The sequence below is a fragment of the Electrophorus electricus genome, chromosome 8 (assembly GCF_013358815.1).
Source record: "Electrophorus electricus isolate fEleEle1 chromosome 8, fEleEle1.pri, whole genome shotgun sequence".
In the NCBI taxonomy this organism is placed as follows: Eukaryota; Metazoa; Chordata; class Actinopteri; order Gymnotiformes; family Gymnotidae; genus Electrophorus; species Electrophorus electricus.
In genome coordinates, this window is record NC_049542.1 from 25,565,063 (window position 1) to 25,581,931 (window position 16,869).

General features: G+C 42.2%; 2 protein-coding genes across 2 annotated transcripts; one reads left to right on the forward strand and one right to left on the reverse strand.

Moving 5' to 3' along the window:
• Positions 1 to 1,448: 1,448 nt before the first annotated feature.
• Positions 1,449 to 7,888, reverse strand: p3h4 (prolyl 3-hydroxylase family member 4 (inactive)). Its single transcript, XM_027018957.2, has 7 exons — positions 7,221 to 7,888; positions 6,124 to 6,273; positions 5,581 to 5,752; positions 4,917 to 5,045; positions 4,405 to 4,550; positions 2,787 to 2,870; positions 1,449 to 2,436 (listed from the first exon to the last, which is right to left on the reverse strand). The coding sequence occupies exons 1-7, from the start codon at positions 7,704 to 7,706 to the stop codon at positions 2,290 to 2,292; spliced, it is 1,314 nt and encodes a 437-aa protein (XP_026874758.1). The 5' UTR covers positions 7,707 to 7,888; the 3' UTR covers positions 1,449 to 2,289.
• Positions 7,889 to 8,503: 615 nt separating this feature from the next.
• On the forward strand, positions 8,504 to 16,731 carry fkbp10a (FKBP prolyl isomerase 10a). Its single transcript, XM_027018956.2, has 10 exons — positions 8,504 to 9,084; positions 11,435 to 11,583; positions 12,115 to 12,304; positions 12,623 to 12,768; positions 12,857 to 13,046; positions 13,971 to 14,116; positions 14,199 to 14,388; positions 14,926 to 15,068; positions 15,547 to 15,710; positions 15,909 to 16,731. The coding sequence occupies exons 1-10, from the start codon at positions 8,891 to 8,893 to the stop codon at positions 16,092 to 16,094; spliced, it is 1,698 nt and encodes a 565-aa protein (XP_026874757.2). The 5' UTR covers positions 8,504 to 8,890; the 3' UTR covers positions 16,095 to 16,731.
• Positions 16,732 to 16,869: the final 138 nt, after the last annotated feature.

The following is a 16,869-nucleotide window of genomic DNA, read 5'->3' on the forward strand; positions in this document are numbered from 1 at the left end:
TCCTCCTGCTTGAGGTCCAGTACACTATTGCCATTTGCAAGACAAATGGCAATTATGGATTATTATAAATATTCTTCATCAGTTCATAAGATATTACCTCTTCCTAAATACATTATGAAGCTGAACTAGGGTCTGCTTCATTCAAAACGTCCATAACCCAGCTGTCTTTTTAAAATGTTACTTTTTATCTATCCATCTAGCTATCTATATATCTATTTTTTTTCTTTGTTTATTGGCTTGGGGCTTAACTTCAACACCGCAAGTTTGTAAATGTCCTTCACCTCACACAGTACATGAAATAAGATTGTCACACTGGACATCTGAGCACCTACACACAGCTTTCCTTAAATATTTTATATTTCCTTTATTCTCTTACTTTTAACAGCACTTTGCATTAATCTTTATGCACATAAATAATTTGCTCACCATGCATAGCTGAGGAACGTGTATGAGAGTTTTACAGATGGTCGCTAAATCGCAATTAAAAACCTTGAAGACCCACTTTGGATTTGTCATAACCTAAATAGCTTGATTTTTCTACAAAATGTATTAAAAATGTTTACAAAATAGTTCTATTGTACTATGGTGCTGAATAACAGGGAGCAGTTTTGATTTGTACTAATGAGACAATGGTTTGCAATTCACAACAAGTATAGTGCTAATTCATAAAGGAGGGGGATGAGAGATTAGTTTGTCAATTCATAAAGGAGGACGATGGGAACATGTTTCTTGAAAACACTGCCACAGCAACTGGCATTAGAGGTTTAAGGTTTCACAGTCTCAATTTTTTTTTAAATGTGAACATTTTAAATAATCCATCTAGAATGGAATGAATAACTTGAAAATGTATGTACAGTGACAAAAGACTAATAAAATTTAGATGTGAAGATATTTTTTTGTGTGTGTGCATGCGCCTCTACCTCTGTTAATTAACCTTAGATAACTGAGCTACTGCTATTCGGAGTTATAGCCTATCCACAGTGATGAATACAATATCAGTACCACACCACTACTGTACATGTAGATCCAGTCAAACCTAGTTAGGAGTTCTGCATATTGAGATTCCAAATTTCAATTCCAATTCTTAAAGCGCTGAAAGATTCATAACTTTGACAAGGGCAGTGGTGTCTCAGTGGTTAAGCTACTGTTTTGGTAATTGCATGGTTTCCAGTTCAAGCCTCGCCACTGCCAAGTTACCAGGGTTGGCCCCCTGACCAACACCCTTAACCCTCAGATTGTGTTCAATTGTAAGGGGGTTTTTGGGGGGGTTTTTTTAAATAAAAGTGTCAGATAATTGTAAACTGAGGGCAAGACATTTACTGAACATGTGTAGAAACAGAAAAGAACGGAAAAGCATCTTGAAAGTCAAATGAGAGAACAAGACACAGGTTTTTGTATTCATATAGGCCTCATATTTAGTGTTTTAACCAAAGAGATATACGCTTAGAAACATGTTCAGATCCAGAGGTTCTGATGTGAACTGCCATCTAGGTTCAGACTGAAGTTTGGATAATTACATACTGTGTATGCTGTATTATTTAATATCTTTGCCTATGTTAGACAAGATCTTAGCCACTTCACATCCAAACAGTCTGGAAAACATGCTCACACACAGACTGCAAACAGAGTAGAGAAAATAAAATTTAAGAAAATGTAAGAAAAAACATGGAAGATTTTAATGATTTTAATGTTATAATTTAGTTGACGTGATAAGGACGATACAGAATGCACTCCAAACAGAAACACCTTTATTCCATCACCTTCCCCCGGTGTACCAATAAAATTATACAATTAAAATATTCTAAAAAACCCCTGAAAAAAACATATAATAAAGTCGAGCGTGGGATCACCACATAAGCAATGATCTGGCAATATGAGCTCTGAATTTGTTCACAACCAAAACCAGTATATTTATACTGATTCTACTTAAATAAGCATGTCAGTGCTAGTAATAACACAAGGCCTATGTGTACATCTGACTCATAGATAAACACAGAGTTACAGAGAGCAGGACTGTACTGTGATATATCGTTGTTTTTGTGTGTTTTGTGTGTGTGTGCAGGTTTCTGAACTAATAATTTTCACTATTAGTTGTAATCCAGTTTTCAGGCTTAAGAACACCAATAAATGATAAAGGCCCATGTACACAATGGCTGATTGTGTATACCAGTCCTTGGGAATGTCTGCTGGTGCTCTTTCATTACATGTGTGAGTGTGTGTGTATGCGTGTGTGAGTGAGTGTGCATGTGTGTACCTGTTTGTGTGTGTGTTTAGGCATTCTTCTTCTGGCTATTCTTCTTCTCCTGTGTCTCCTTTAGTTTTAGGCTCCTGCCACCACTCAGACAGGAAGGTCTCCTCATAGTCCCCCATGCCCTCAAACTCCTGATCAGGAGGGGAAGAGGGGCCAGTGGGGTCTTCCTCTGGACTCACCACATCCTAAATGCAGCACACACACATTAATGAACAATTAATACACATATCTATTATAGGAACATAAAAACATACACTCACATTACGACAGACACTCACGGCCTCCTGTGGACTGACAGTAGCCTTTCAGATATAGTAAAGTAAAAGCAACCATTTCCACCCCGTGAATCCGTGACCCTCACATATTCCCGTGATATTCCTCACTCAGCTGTGATCCCACCCCTTAGCACACATACACACAAACACACACCCACACTGTGATCCCTCCACTCAGTACACATCCACACAAACACACACACATCCACACAAACACATCCACACTCAGGTTTCAGTATGCAAATACAAACGTATATTACCTCATCATCTGTCTGTAGATAATTTTGTGCAAACTTCAGCATTTCTTTTTGTTTAGTTGTTTGGTTATAATAGTGCAGGGCCTCCTGCAAATACAAAAAACTACACTTCACATTCTAGAAATGAGAACAAGACACACCCAGAACAAAACAAAACATGACACAGACACACGTAGGACAAAACAAAAGAATACACACACATAAAACAAAACAAAACAAGACACACCCAGAACAAAACAAGACATGCACAGAACAAAACAAGACATACCTAGAACAAAACAAGACACACCCATAACAAAACAAAACAAGAAGCACATAAAACAAAAGACACACATAACAAAACAAAAAACACACAAAACAAGACATACCTAGAACAAAACAAAACAAGACACATCCATAACAAAAAAAAGACACACCAAGAATAAAATAAAACAAGACACACCTAGACCAAAACAAAACAATCCACACCAAAAACAAGACATGTCTAGAACAAAATAAGTCACACCCAAAACAAAACAAAACAAGACACACCCATAACAAAGCAAAACAATACACACCATAACAAAACAAAACAAGACACACCCATAAGACAAACCTAGAACAAAATAAGACACACCCAGAACAAAACAAGACACACGTAGAACAAATCAAGACACACTTAAAACAAGACATACCTATAACAAAACAAGACACACCAAGAACCAAACAAAACAAGACACACATAGATCAAAACAAAACAAGCTACATCCAAAACAAGACATACCTATATCAAAATAAGACAAACCCAGAACAAAACAAGACACACCCATAACAAAACAAAACAAGAAGCACATAAAACAAAAGACACACATAACAAAACAAAAAACACACAAAACAAGACATACCTAGAACAAAACAAAACAAGACACATCCATAACAAAAAAAGACACACCAAGAACAAAATAAAACAACACACACCTAGACCAAAACAAAACAAGCCACACCAAAAACAAGACATGTCTAGAACAAAACAAGTCACACCCAAAACAAAACAAAACAAGACACACCCATAACAAAGCAAAACAATACACACCATAATAAAACAAAACAAGACACACCCATAATAAGACAAACCTAGAACAAAATAAGACACACCCAGAACAAAACGAAACAAGACACACATAGAACAAATCAAGACACACCTAAAACAAGGCATACCTATAACAAAACAAAACACACCCAAAACAAAACAAAACAAGACACATCCATAACAAAAAAAAACAAGACACACCAAGAACAAAATAAAACAAGACACACCTAGACCAAAACAAAACAAGCCACACCTAAAACAAGACATACCTAGAACTAAATAAGACACACACAGAACAAAACAAAACAAGACACACAAGTCGTTACAATGACTTTGAGTTCAGTGAAGCCAAGCAGAGTTGTGCCACTAACTGTGTACTGTCTCTGAGACAAAGTTAGAAAATATTGTAGTGAGAGTAATCTGAGTATGGAGTAATTCTGAGCGCATCAGGAGCAAAAAAGGGCACTAAATATAAAAGGTGTGTATGTGTGTCTGTGTGTGTGTATTTGTGTGTGTGTGTGTGTGTGTGTGTGTGTGTGTGTGTGTGCTCACAGGCCGTGGTTTGAAGTCCTCTTCCTGCAGACCCCACTGTTCTCTGTAGAACCTGTAGTAAGCCAGGTTCTGCTGCATCACTTGGTCCTTAGGGTCAAACAGCATGTAGCTAGCAGCACAAGGGGCGGAGTTACGCACATCATTTACTGTAGGCACACACACAGGTAGCAACTGTGAGACTGTCTCATAATGAATAGCTAAAGGTAACGACCGTGAGACTGTCTCATAAAGAATAGTTAAAGGTAACGACCCTCATAAAGTGCATATGACTGAATGATAAAAATGTCATTCTGCAATGATGAAAACACAAAAGGTGGATATTAGAAACATAATATGCAATAAAACACAAATGCTCAATCTTTGAATAAGCTACTTAACTACATTTAACTACAATTACAGTACAATTACAGTCTGGTAACTACAGTACAGCTAAACCCAGTTACTTCCCACGACTGTTTCAGTTTGACACGTGTACATATGTGTGCCCACACACAACGGCATGTAACACTCACGTTTATAATATGCAAACTGCATGTAATGGTACATGGTGGCAACGAGTTTCTCCACAAAGAAACCGCCGACGTTTGGTGTCAGCTTTTCTTCACATTTCACCTTACATTTCAGAACCTCCACGTAAAATCCTAGGGAGAGAGAGTGGAAAAAATCCCATCACACTCTCTTGTGAGTTATAACGCCCTTCCGATATAATCAGTGTTGCTCTTTTCATTCCTTGTTGCACTATAGTTTATCCAGACTTAATAGCTCTGGACCACACAAACGTCCTACCCAGCTTATAGTTTTCGCCTTGTCCTGCACACTGAGACTGAATATGCATGTAGGCTGTATCCTTTCTTATTATAATTTACCAACACATTATGACCTGTATGTAGCACTGCACTACATAGAAATACCCTGGCTATGTATTAGGAATTTCAAATGGATTTTTTATTGAGTAGCCCTTGGAATGTCAGATATGTTGGAACATCAGATATGTAGGAACATCAGATATGTGGCAATGTCAGATATGTAGGAACATCATTGCACTTTTTAATGCACACCATGCTTAGATGCTTAAATATGACAAACAAACCCAGATGAGAAATGTCTTTTGGTGTGTGTGAGCAGCCCTGAACCTGTTGGCTTCCCGTAAAGGTGTTACTTTCTTCTGCCACTAACCTGCCAGGGTGGGGTAAAAGTCCTTAAACTCCTGCACATCGTAGGTGCCCTCACACATGGCAAGACACAGTTCGTGTGCTTTGAAGTACTCTGCACACGCCTGTTCCATGTTCCACAGAGAGTTGCTGAAATCGCCAGAATTGTACAGTTTTACGGCTTTAAGGAACTGAGCCTGGCAGGGGGTGGGGACAAAGAAATGAAAGATCAGAGAGAACAAGGGGGGAGGAAGAGGGGAAGAAGGAGAGGGAAAGAGGGAGAAAGGAAGACAAAGAAAAGATAGAGTATGAACTGTGGCGTCAGTGTTTGCAAGAAGATTCTGAGTGGGAATTCAAGAGTGACAGAGAGACAGCAGAGCAGTGTGTTGTCCACATGTGTGCGTGTTTGTCTGTGTTTGCCTTGTAAGGTGCGTGTGTGTGTGTGTGTTTGTCCGTGTTCACCTCGTAAGGTGTGTGTATTTGTCTGTGTTCACCTCGTAAGGTGTGTGTGTTTGTGTGTTCACCTCGTAAGATGTGTGTTTTTGTGTGTGTGTTTGTCTGTGTTCACCTCGTAAGGCCTCTCCTCGTGGTCTAGGAGATACTCCTCTATATCAAACAGGCTTTTGTAGAAGTTCATGTTCTTGGTTAGCAGTGGGTCCCCAGGGTTCCGCTGGAGGTATGTGTGTGCTGCTGACACTGCTTTTTCCACATCATTCAGCTACAGACACAATCAGGCAATCAGACATTTAACAGCAGTTATTGGACAGCCCTCAGACACTGGGCTATCGAGCCCGAGGCTGAAGAATAACACTTAATAAAGAAAAGATTTATTAACGAAAGAGACCAATGAAGAAAATAATGCGGAAAAATACATTGTGCACTAATTAGTGTGTACAAATGAAATCACCTTTTCCTGAGCACTTTAGTTAACTGCAAGAAATGAACGTTACTATACACTGGACACCCCCCAAAAAGTTTTTAATTTTGTTTAGCACTTAGCACCTTCGGAGCATCAAAAGTGAAAAAATAAACAACGCAGTGGCTATTCGCATTGACTTGTTTGAGACAGAAATGCAGAAGTAGGAGGGTTTTGGGGGGGGGGGGGGGGGGGGTGTCGTTAAAGCACGCTTCCTGCGTGTACGTGGCACGTGTTCCTGCCTTAAACCGGTCTCTGTTACGTACAGGTCGGCGAAGGCGAACCCGTTTCTCAGATAAGATGAGACGCGATTTCGTGATCAGGCTGCGACGCACGGAGCTTATGGAAAAAACGAGACGGTGTCCAAAGTCATGGGATAACGTAGCTAGTCACTTTAGATTGCTCAGAGTGCGTATAATTTGCCTCAAGAAGAAACCTGACCCTTCTCGACGCGTCAAAGTGCGAGGTTTTATGTTACACGGCAGACATTTAGATAACATGAGATGCGAAAGTTATAGGCTATAAAGAGCACCAAGCGCAAATCCTCACGTCAAGTAATGAAAGTAAATATGAATACTCAAAAGTTCACGTTCTTTTAGCGCGACTATGCATAACGCTGCATTTTGTATACACATAACGTGTTCAGTTAGCTTATACTAAAATACAGATATACTACTTACTCACCTTTATTTGAGGTAATATTTCCTGATTTATGTATTCGCTATTTGGGCGACGGGGTGCGTCCTTACCTGGTAATAAGCGTATTGTAGATACCTGTATGGTACCCTGGTGTCAAAAGCATCCAGAGTCTCCCTTTTAGGATATGATTTAGAAAATATTGGGAGGTTCGCTTTGCACTTTTTAAGACACGCCGCCCGCACTAGGATATGCCTCATAATCCGCAGAGTAACGTCCGAGCCCGAGTCCTGATGCTCCCGGCTCACTCGGCTGCAGTTCTGGCTGCAGTGCGCCTCACTCTCCCCCAACAGCCGGTGAAGGCGTAGACTCAGCTCTAAATACTTAATACTTTCTTTCCAGTTCTGCGAAGCGTACTGGTCTAGCGCATATCCGTAAGCCGAATCTAGCGGCATAAGGTCCGTCACGGGAAAGCTCTTGAAACTGTATTTCTCATACTGAGCGTTCACAGGCGCCGAAATGAAGAATGACACCCAGAGAAACGCCGCAAACCGTATTCCACTCGCGCTTGGAGTCCGCGGCGCCGCGTTTCCATCCATCGCCCTCTTTGTTGTGGTCGGTAAGCGCTCGACACAAACGGAGTCAACCTTAAGAAACCAGTCACCAGGCGTAAAGAAGCATGCCCATCTGCACGTAGGGAGCCTTGGCCAGGCCTGAGATAGTCGCGAGGAGGAGGGGGGTCGAAAGCCCCGCGAGCCTCCTAAGTTTGGAGCGCAGCCGTGCGCGGGTAAAGTGTAAACCCCGGGTCCGAAAGCCGCTCCGCACGCACGACCACAGGACGTTTACAAAGCACTGCAACAGGATTAGGGTTTGTTGCTGCGTAACAATAACACCCACAAGGAGACTGTCGCGATAAATGTTCAAACGTCTAATATCAAGCATCTAACCGCGAGGAGTTTATGAATCTTTTTAAAGCTTTATTAAGGATTTTCTAACAGTAGGCTTGAGGTTATGTCGATATGCAGGGTATAGTACTGACCTATTATATTAATATAAATTAATATATGAGCTTAATATAAAAAGGAACAAATGAGAGAGACAGATGGAGTCTTTATTTGATGATAAATTAAATCAACAATCTCTACCAGTTTACACTGCAATGCAGAGCAATTCCGAAACTTGGAATTTTTTATGGCTGCGACACGGAAACTTGCAACTATGTTTGTGAGGTTCTTGTGATTGAGTGTTTGTATTGATGTTTTATTTGTAATAAAGTCAATTTAAAAATGGAAACTTGCAACTGACTATGAAAGCCTGTCTCCCTGACACGGAGGTGTTTCGGACCCGGGAGAGTGTGGTGCTAGGTCCCGGTACGGCCCTCCGATCCGCCCTTATGAAAGTTGTAAAAATCCGATCTGTAGGTCAGTTACATTTTTTGTCTATTGTTTGGATTGGGTGCTGCGTTTAGCTGTAACGCTCATATGCATTCCACTGAACGTATCATATAGCAATAGTAACTGGTTCTGTCCATCAGATTTCAGGCCAGATCCCCAAAACTGCCGTTTCCCGTTAGAAAACCAGTTCCCACGTTTGCAAAGAAAGGGGGGGGGGGGGGCGTTTATACCACGAAGACGCGTCACTTGGAGAGATTAACCCGGGCTAGGCGACCGCAGTTTTGCGTGTTCCTCTGGCTTTTCATGTCAGTCGTGCAGAACTGGGGAGTGTCCGCTACGACAGTGGTTTCGTTAAAAGTCGGAATCGTCTTCTGTGCTGCGTGTTGAAGATGGAGTTCTATCACGCCGTTACGTTCCTCTGCGTCTGGGGCGGATATATAGGGAGCGAGTCTAGAATATTACAGGACGTGTCAGTCGATCGATACTCATTACCGACGTTTTGTCCGCGGGAGGTCGAAATCGGAGACTACGTGCGGTACCATTACACAGGAACATTTACCGATGGGAGAAAGTTCGACTCCACGTAAGTGTGTGGGCTTTATCGGGTATGCAATTATGAGTCTGTGAACGAAACCGGTCAGCTGGTTCTTAATTCACACAGACACTACACACCAAGGTACAGTCACCACGAACCTGTTTAGATACGACTACCTCACACCTACACTCACTGAACGTCGTATACCAGTCCCAAACTAGAGCCCTTCTGGAGCTTTCAGACTCAGTGCCACAGCTACTCTCATCGCTGGTTAGTTTCTGACCATAGGATCACCGTTGACCGGATGATTTTGGATGTTTCTCAACGTACCAGTGATACTGATAAGTAGTCGCATGTTATTGGGCGTTTCAGGTTGAGAGTGAACTCTCTCACAAAATTAGCGGTTCTCCGATGAAGAGTTGGAGGACGACTAACAGTGCGTGCATGGCAACAGTCTGCACATCACAGTGAGTTTTTCTATAGCACATGAATCTGCTGATGAGAAGCTGCTTTGGTAATGAAGTCGCACACATCGGTGCGCCACGGCAAGCATCTTTAATTAAACGCCGCTGTCGCACAACATCACGTAGCGAAAAAGATACATCGATACGTCCTACATACGTAGGACAGGCACAATTCCTTAATTTTCTCTGTAGAGTGCTTCTGAGGTCCTTGGAGGTGAAACCAGTTTATGTTAGTAATAAGCAAATGTTTAAATCATGACATTCATTCCATGGGGTTCTGAAGTTTCAAGAGTGGATGGGTTCTTTTTCTTTGAGTAATTATGTGATTGGTCATTTATCTCACTCTTGACATGCATGCCTTTGATGTTTTTGTCTCGTCTGTTGGTTAGTGAAGGATCCTTAAAAAGGGATGTTGTCTGTGCATCGTCCTGAAGGATTCTGAAGTGTTTAAGTATAATACCAGCCAATAATGTATTTGTGCAATATTAAGTGAACATCAAAGGAATTCTTGTAGTCTTAACAGCAGATTGTTTGTAGGTCAGTGTGTCTAGTCTCTGAACAGGTAAAACACAAACAAAGGTGTCATCAATGACTTAATTAGGGAATCCACAGTTCTGAAAATATTTACACGTTCTGTGAGTAAGAAATTTAGTTTTTGCAGTTTTTGGAATGTGAAGAGTTGTATTGCAATTAGGAAATGGAGTCTGTGGGTTTCTAATAGATATACTGTCAAGTAATGAACCATAATGCCTCCTATGTAGGAGGGGGAATAGCAGCAGGTGCCCTCAGCACACGCTCCAGTGTACACAAAGTTAATGGAGAATATATATCATAAATGTATATGAAAGTGCACCCAGTGCAGGAATGAATGTAGGTGACATTCACAGGCAATTTCGGAGTGTACGCCGAACCATGCTGAAGCTACTGATGCATTCCTACCTGAGGAAATCAACACCTTCTAAGTCCATCAAATCCCCAAACCATCAACAGTGCGCAGTTGAGTGCCATCCAAGACATTACATCACTGTCCATAGATGAGCTAAGAAGAACAGTAGACATGTGTGAAGGATCGGACTCCAACTCTGCATCGAATGCCACTATTCTCACAAAACCTGGTGTGATTCCATGCCTCAGCGGGACACTACACTCGTCCCATACAACCATCACGGTGTTGCTCAGCGTGAGTCAAACTCCATCGTTGTGTTCACCTCGTTATGACGACACAGTAGTAAACCTTCTCTCCAAAAATACAGAGACTGCCTTCATAGAGAAGACAGACATCCTCACTACATCATATGCTGAAAATAACCTCTGCCTGAATGTCAGTAAGACCAAGGTAACACAGGCTCGCTGACTCTATTAGATGGAGAGTGTTCTAACCAGCAGCGCGATGGTGTGATCTGGTCTCTCCATAGCCACTGATCTGCTACAGAGAGCAGTGAAGACAGCTCGGTACATCACCGGAATCACTTTCCCTACTGTGCAAACAACCTACATTAAAAGAAAATGACCAGCAAGGCCTCAGACCCAACCCAACCCAACTGCAGCCTGATGACCCACTACCATCTGGAGTATTCGGTCCAGAACTGATCCAATAACTTACAGAGCATTCATTCCAGAACTATGAGTATATAACAAAGAAATTTGTAAATTGCTTGGGATATGAGCATCTGATAAATGCCATAAATATAAATGTAACTACCAGATTAAGGAATCCAGACAGTCAAGGTGCTTGCACACTGCAGGGTGTGCCCTGTGTTACTTATGATATATGATTACATAGCTGGACAATCTGCGTTGTGACCGAATCATATGGAATCATCACGATAATCCCCCTCTCCATCTTTTCCTGCCTCACTCTCTCTCTCTCTCTCTCTCTCTCTCTCTCTCTCTCTCTCTCTCTCTCTCTCTCTCTCTCTCTCTCTCTCTCACAGATATGATAAAGGAGTCCCATTTGTTGGCCAAGTGGGATTCGAGGGTAAAGTCATCCCTGGCTTGGATAAAGGAGTTCAGGGAATGTGTGTGAATGAGAGGAGAAAGATCACGATACCACCTCATCTGGCATACGGTGTCACTGGCGCCGGTAACCTTCACTCCCGACGTTTACGCAGGCATCTTTTGAGAGATCAAAGAATCACCCTCCTACCTTTCCTGCCTGTGGATTTTCCATAAAGAATGCGATGTTATGTTAGATTACATAGAAGGCAGCGTAGAATACTGAAAGATGCAGTACACACAGTACACATTGCACACATTGCGCTAATTCTTCCGTTTCACAGCGTGCTCCTGTCGTTGCAACAGCACGAAGACCAAATGACCTCGAGCTCTCCTGGCTCTGCATGAAGAATTGCTGGAATTCAAACTCACCTTTTCAGTCACTATGTATAGCATCCGCCTCGTTTCAAAAGCTTGTACTTTTCTCTTGTATCAAAATAATCAAATTTTGTCTATTTTCTTAGAGAAAAGTTCATGCTTTTCCATGACATACTTTCCAAACCTGTAGTGCTCAAATTGCATGTTTGAACCATGATTTATTTTTTAAATACCCATTGTTCTTTCTGCCATTCACTCTTTCTCTGTGTCTCTTCCCCTCTCTCATGACCAATCCATCTAGGCACCGTTATCCCTCCCGATTCGACGCTGGTGTTTGACATCCTCCTGTTGGACGTGTGGAACAAAGATGATGAGGTTGAGACACGGATGCTGGAACGGCCACGGATGTGCCGGCGTGCAGTGCAGGCCAGTGACTTTGTTAGGTACCACTACAACGGCTCCCTGCTCAATGGAACACACTTCCACTCCAGGTGAGTCCAGCTGGGCGAATGCCCGCCATCAGGTAGAGACAGTAGAGCTGAGCTGCTCACAGGCGTCTGAACAAATTATTTATTTGATGCGGTAACACACAGGTAGATAACAAGGTCCATAAGGTAAAGAATTTACTCAAATGCATTTTTTTCAGGCACTGGTTTCAAATAAGTTGCTTGCTTTAACAGTGACACATAGATTTTTTTGATGTTTCAGTTCGGCACAAGAATATATATGTAATATATATGTAGTATATTCAGCAGTGGTTGTCTTTTTTAATGTATTAGTGTCATATTGAGTTTTATGATGTCCTGCAGTCACAGGGACAGAAGCACATACGACACGTATGTGGGGCAGGGCGACCTGATCAGAGGGTTGGACCAGGGTCTGCTGGGTATGTGTATTGGCGAGAAACGCTCCATCACCATCCCTCCCTTTCTGGCCTACGGTGATAAGGGACACGGTAACTCCTGTGCGCCTACCCCATGTCCACCACGTGCGTTGCAGGAAGCATTGAACTATCAAGGTTTTTTCAAAAATCGTTACTCCAGGTTCCAAAGTTCCAGCGTTCGCAACAGTGGTCTACGAGGTGCTGATGGTGGATGTGTTCAACGTGAAGGATGACATAAAGGTGGAGGTGCAGGAGATTCCACAGCCATGCAAGAGGAAGACTCAGGTGGGAGACTACGTCCGCTACCACTACAACGCCACCTTCCAGGATGGCACCCACTTTGACTCCAGGTTAGCCAATAAGATCAGTTCTTTTATGATATGTGACACATCCTCACCAATAGTCGCTCATGTACAATACAGACCAGAACTTTACAGCGACTACACATAAATCTGCATCTATAAAAAAGGGCAGACTTCCTGAACTTCATTTACGTACAGATATGACATGTAGCAGCTGAGTCTACATCTATGGAGTGCACAAACGCTTTGAAGTTCTTTTGATTTTACTCAGACTGTTACATAACCAATTCAAGTTCAGGTACATCACAGGTACATCATTACCTTTGTTACTGATGCCATAGTGTCATTGTTATCACTATTTTAATTTTTCTTAATGCAATCTAGAAAGAGAGACACAGTGGAACGCGAAACCCACAAGTGCTCTGATCCAGATATTAATAGACCACACAGTCATAGATGTCCATAGAATTACCAGCAACAGTGAACCTGAATGACTCGATAAGTTCTAAACTGGTACCCTGGTTTAAACTGTGAATAATCTTGTAGAGAATTTTAATTATTTAAATAATTTCTCTGACACTGAGAACACACCACTTATGAGCGTTTCTCAACTTAAATTAAACAGTTGCAGTCTTTTTTTTAATATAGTTTTTCATCTTAAGTATTGTTAATTGCTCTTTGTAAACTACCTGCCTCCCAGTTGCTGTGGTTCAGTCCTCCCTTCAGCATACCTTGAAAGCATCATTCAGTATAATTTTACACCAATAATTAACTTCATAAGATAACTGCAAAGGTAAAAAGAAGCCTTCCTGTTTTCGCAAATATGGCAGATGACTCACAGTACAGTTTTCATGTGCTGTATTTAATCACTTACAGTGCAAGTCAAATGCTCACAAGTACGCTGATCCAGTAAAAGAACCACGTGAGTTCTGGCTCCACCTCTGGCCTCTTTCCCTCTGTGCACACACACAGCTACCAGCGCAACGGCACATACAACACCTATGTCGGCATGGGCTATGTGATCACTGGGATGGACAAAGCTCTCCAGGGAGTATGTGTGGGGGAGAGGCGAAGAGTGACTGTGCCCCCACACATGGCTTACGGAGAAAACGGAACAGGTACTGCATTACATGTCTTATTTTTTGGTACAAACACCCACACACGCTCCTGTTTCTCATGTGGTCTTATGTTGTACTGTAGGTGACCTCATCCCAGGTTCTGCTGTGCTGGTCTTTGATCTCCTCATCATCGACTTCCACAACCCAAAGGACTTAGTGGACATTAAGGTCACCCACAAACCACTGGGGTGCAGTGTAACCAGTGCTGCTAATGACCTGATTCTGTACCATTACAACTGTTCCCTGCTGGACGGCACCCGGCTGTACTCCTCGTGGGTCCCTGCACACAGCACGCGTTCATCTCACACACATAGCAGGAGAGACTGTTACTTTGACTTTGGGATAAACCCGTACTGCATGCTGAGAACTGGAGAACACTCAGCACTTCTTGAACTACAGTATAAACTCTGCAGTAACTATTACTCAGATACAATATATACTAAGTATTAACTTTTACTCTAAAGTATTTTCCCAGAACTAACATTCCTCAACTGGAAACGTATCAGTCTTCACTATGCTGTTGTAAACTGTGCCTACATTAGAGCATGGTTTAAACCTTTCAGTGAAATTTTACAAAAGAGTGAAGCTTTAATGTAGTAAACATTAATATTTTTGTATTACTTTACATAATAACAGTTATTACTAAAAGCTGAAGCACTAAGCTGAAATTCTAGAGAAGCACCAGTCACCAATTAAGGAACGGTGCTAACACCGAATGTTAACACATTATAACGCAGCTCTGACGTGCTATAACACACTGAAAACATATTATAGCACACTGCTAACACGTTACTGTGAATCGTTTCTAGGGACGATTCCACCCAGCCTTCGCAGACGACCCTGGGTCAGGGCAAGGTGATCACAGGATTGGACAAGGGGTTACAGGGCATGTGTGTGGGTGAAAGGAGAGAAGTGATTGTCCCCCCCCACCTAGGTCATGGAGAGAGTGGAGGTGACACTTTTCTTGACAAAAAAAACACACAAGTGACCTTCCGCACCCAGATACCCTCCTTTGAAAGTCATAAAGAGTCATAAAGATTCCCTGCTTTTCCTAACTAGAAATGCTACATTGCTAAGCATTTTAATGATGGATCATTCTGGGACTTTTTTACTTTCTCTTGGACTTTTTTCCAAGATTTACCACGCTTCTTATAGTAAAATATAGTATGATCTGTCCTTGTGTGTGCGGTACTGTCCTGGTGTATGTGATCTGTGCCAGTTTGTGGTTCTATCCTGGTGTGTGTGTGATCTGTCCTGGTGTGTGTTCTGTCCTGGTGTGCGTGATCTGTCCTGGTGTGTGTGATCTGTGCCGGTGTGTGTGATCTGTGCCAGTGTGTGTGATCTGTGCTGGTGTGTGTGATCTGTCCTGGTGTGTGTGATCCGTGCCAGTGTGTGTGATCTGTGCTGCCTCCCGTCCGTTCGCCCTGCAGGTTCAGGAGTGCCAGGCAGTGCAGTGCTGCGGTTTGAGCTGGAGCTGCTGGACCTTCATAAGGGCATTCCTGAAGGCTACCTGTTTGTGTGGCTGGAGGACAGCCCCCAGCCTCTGTTTCCTGCTATGGACTTGAACCACGACCAAGAGGTTCCCTTGCAGGAGGTAGGTGCAAACACACACACATTATGTTAACAATGTAAAAGCACAATGCATTTATTCGTCGAACACTTAGGGAAACCCCCGCTCCCTTCATCTCTCAACCCCTCTCTCCCTCTCTTCTTCCTCTCATACACTCTCTCTCTCTACCTATCATCTTCCTCTTCCTCTCTCTATCACTCTTCTTCCTCCCTCGCTCTCTAGTTTATTGCTTTCATAAAGCTGCAGGTGGCAGAGGGCAAAGGTCGTTTGCACCCAGGGATGGACAGTAACATCATCATCCGAGACATGTTCGCCAAGCAGGACCACAATGCTGATGGCAGAATCACAGCCGATGAGCTGAAGCTTCAGACAGATGAGGGAGAGGTTCCAGCGCGTGACGAGCTCTGAAAGACACGCGCTGATTGGCTAACAAAGCCTTCTGCCCAGAGCAAGGAAATCAAGGAGGCGCTAATTCATTCCTCAACTGCTTGGACTATTAGACACACACATCAGTTCATGGAGGACCCGGTATGAGACGGCTTGTACAGCATGCCAGAAACGATCAGAAAGAAAGGGGCTGTGATCAGCACACTAGTTTATACACACTCATATTATAACCTGATACTGTTTCTTTCTTTATTTTTTTCTTACAACTTTATGTAAAAATGACTAAAAATGTGTTAATTTCCTCAATGTCCACTGATGATACACTGCCGTTTCCTTCGCAGGGTTAGGACATCTTTCCTAGCCAATTTTTAGGCTGAATCACATTAGTAAAAGTCTTTCTCTTTCCTCCCATACTTACTGTATTTTCATTTCATTCCTGGGTCAAACCTGTCGTTTTTGCTCAACAACTTGCTACCTTAACAATATAGCTATTGTAATTTATATGAGCCTCCTATATTGACTCTTGCACAAGGTAATGATATTTTTAATAGGTACAACATGCTGACTGACTTTGTGTGATGGGGAGGGCCAGACCCTACTATTCTATGTGATGTTATTATTATTAAAAACAATAAAATGGTTTATATATTTAATAAAACATCAACAGGAGTGAATCTTAATCTTGTAAAGCTTTCATGAATGGAGTATGAACACTTCTTAGTTTATCAGTCTGTGTGCTTTGGGGTACCAAGCAATGGGCTCGTTTTCTCACACATTAACATCAGTTGTTCAATAA

Bases quoted from the DNA above. Each gene is read 5' to 3' on its own strand.
- p3h4 (XM_027018957.2), bottom strand. From the start codon at position 7,706: ATGGATGGAAACGCGGCGCCGCGGACTCCAAGCGCGAGTGGAATACGG. The intron at 2,871-4,404 runs GTGAGCACACAC...TTGTATTTGCAG, and splicing joins AGGACTTCAAACCACGGCCT to GAGGCCCTGCACTATTATAA. The intron at 2,437-2,786 runs GTAATATACGTT...TGCTGCATTTAG, and splicing joins ATCTACAGACAGATGATGAG to GATGTGGTGAGTCCAGAGGA.
- fkbp10a (XM_027018956.2), top strand. From the start codon at position 8,891: ATGGAGTTCTATCACGCCGTTACGTTCCTCTGCGTCTGGGGCGGATAT. The intron at 12,305-12,622 runs GTGAGTCCAGCT...GATGTCCTGCAG, and splicing joins GGAACACACTTCCACTCCAG to TCACAGGGACAGAAGCACAT. The intron at 15,711-15,908 runs GTAGGTGCAAAC...CTCGCTCTCTAG, and splicing joins AAGAGGTTCCCTTGCAGGAG to TTTATTGCTTTCATAAAGCT.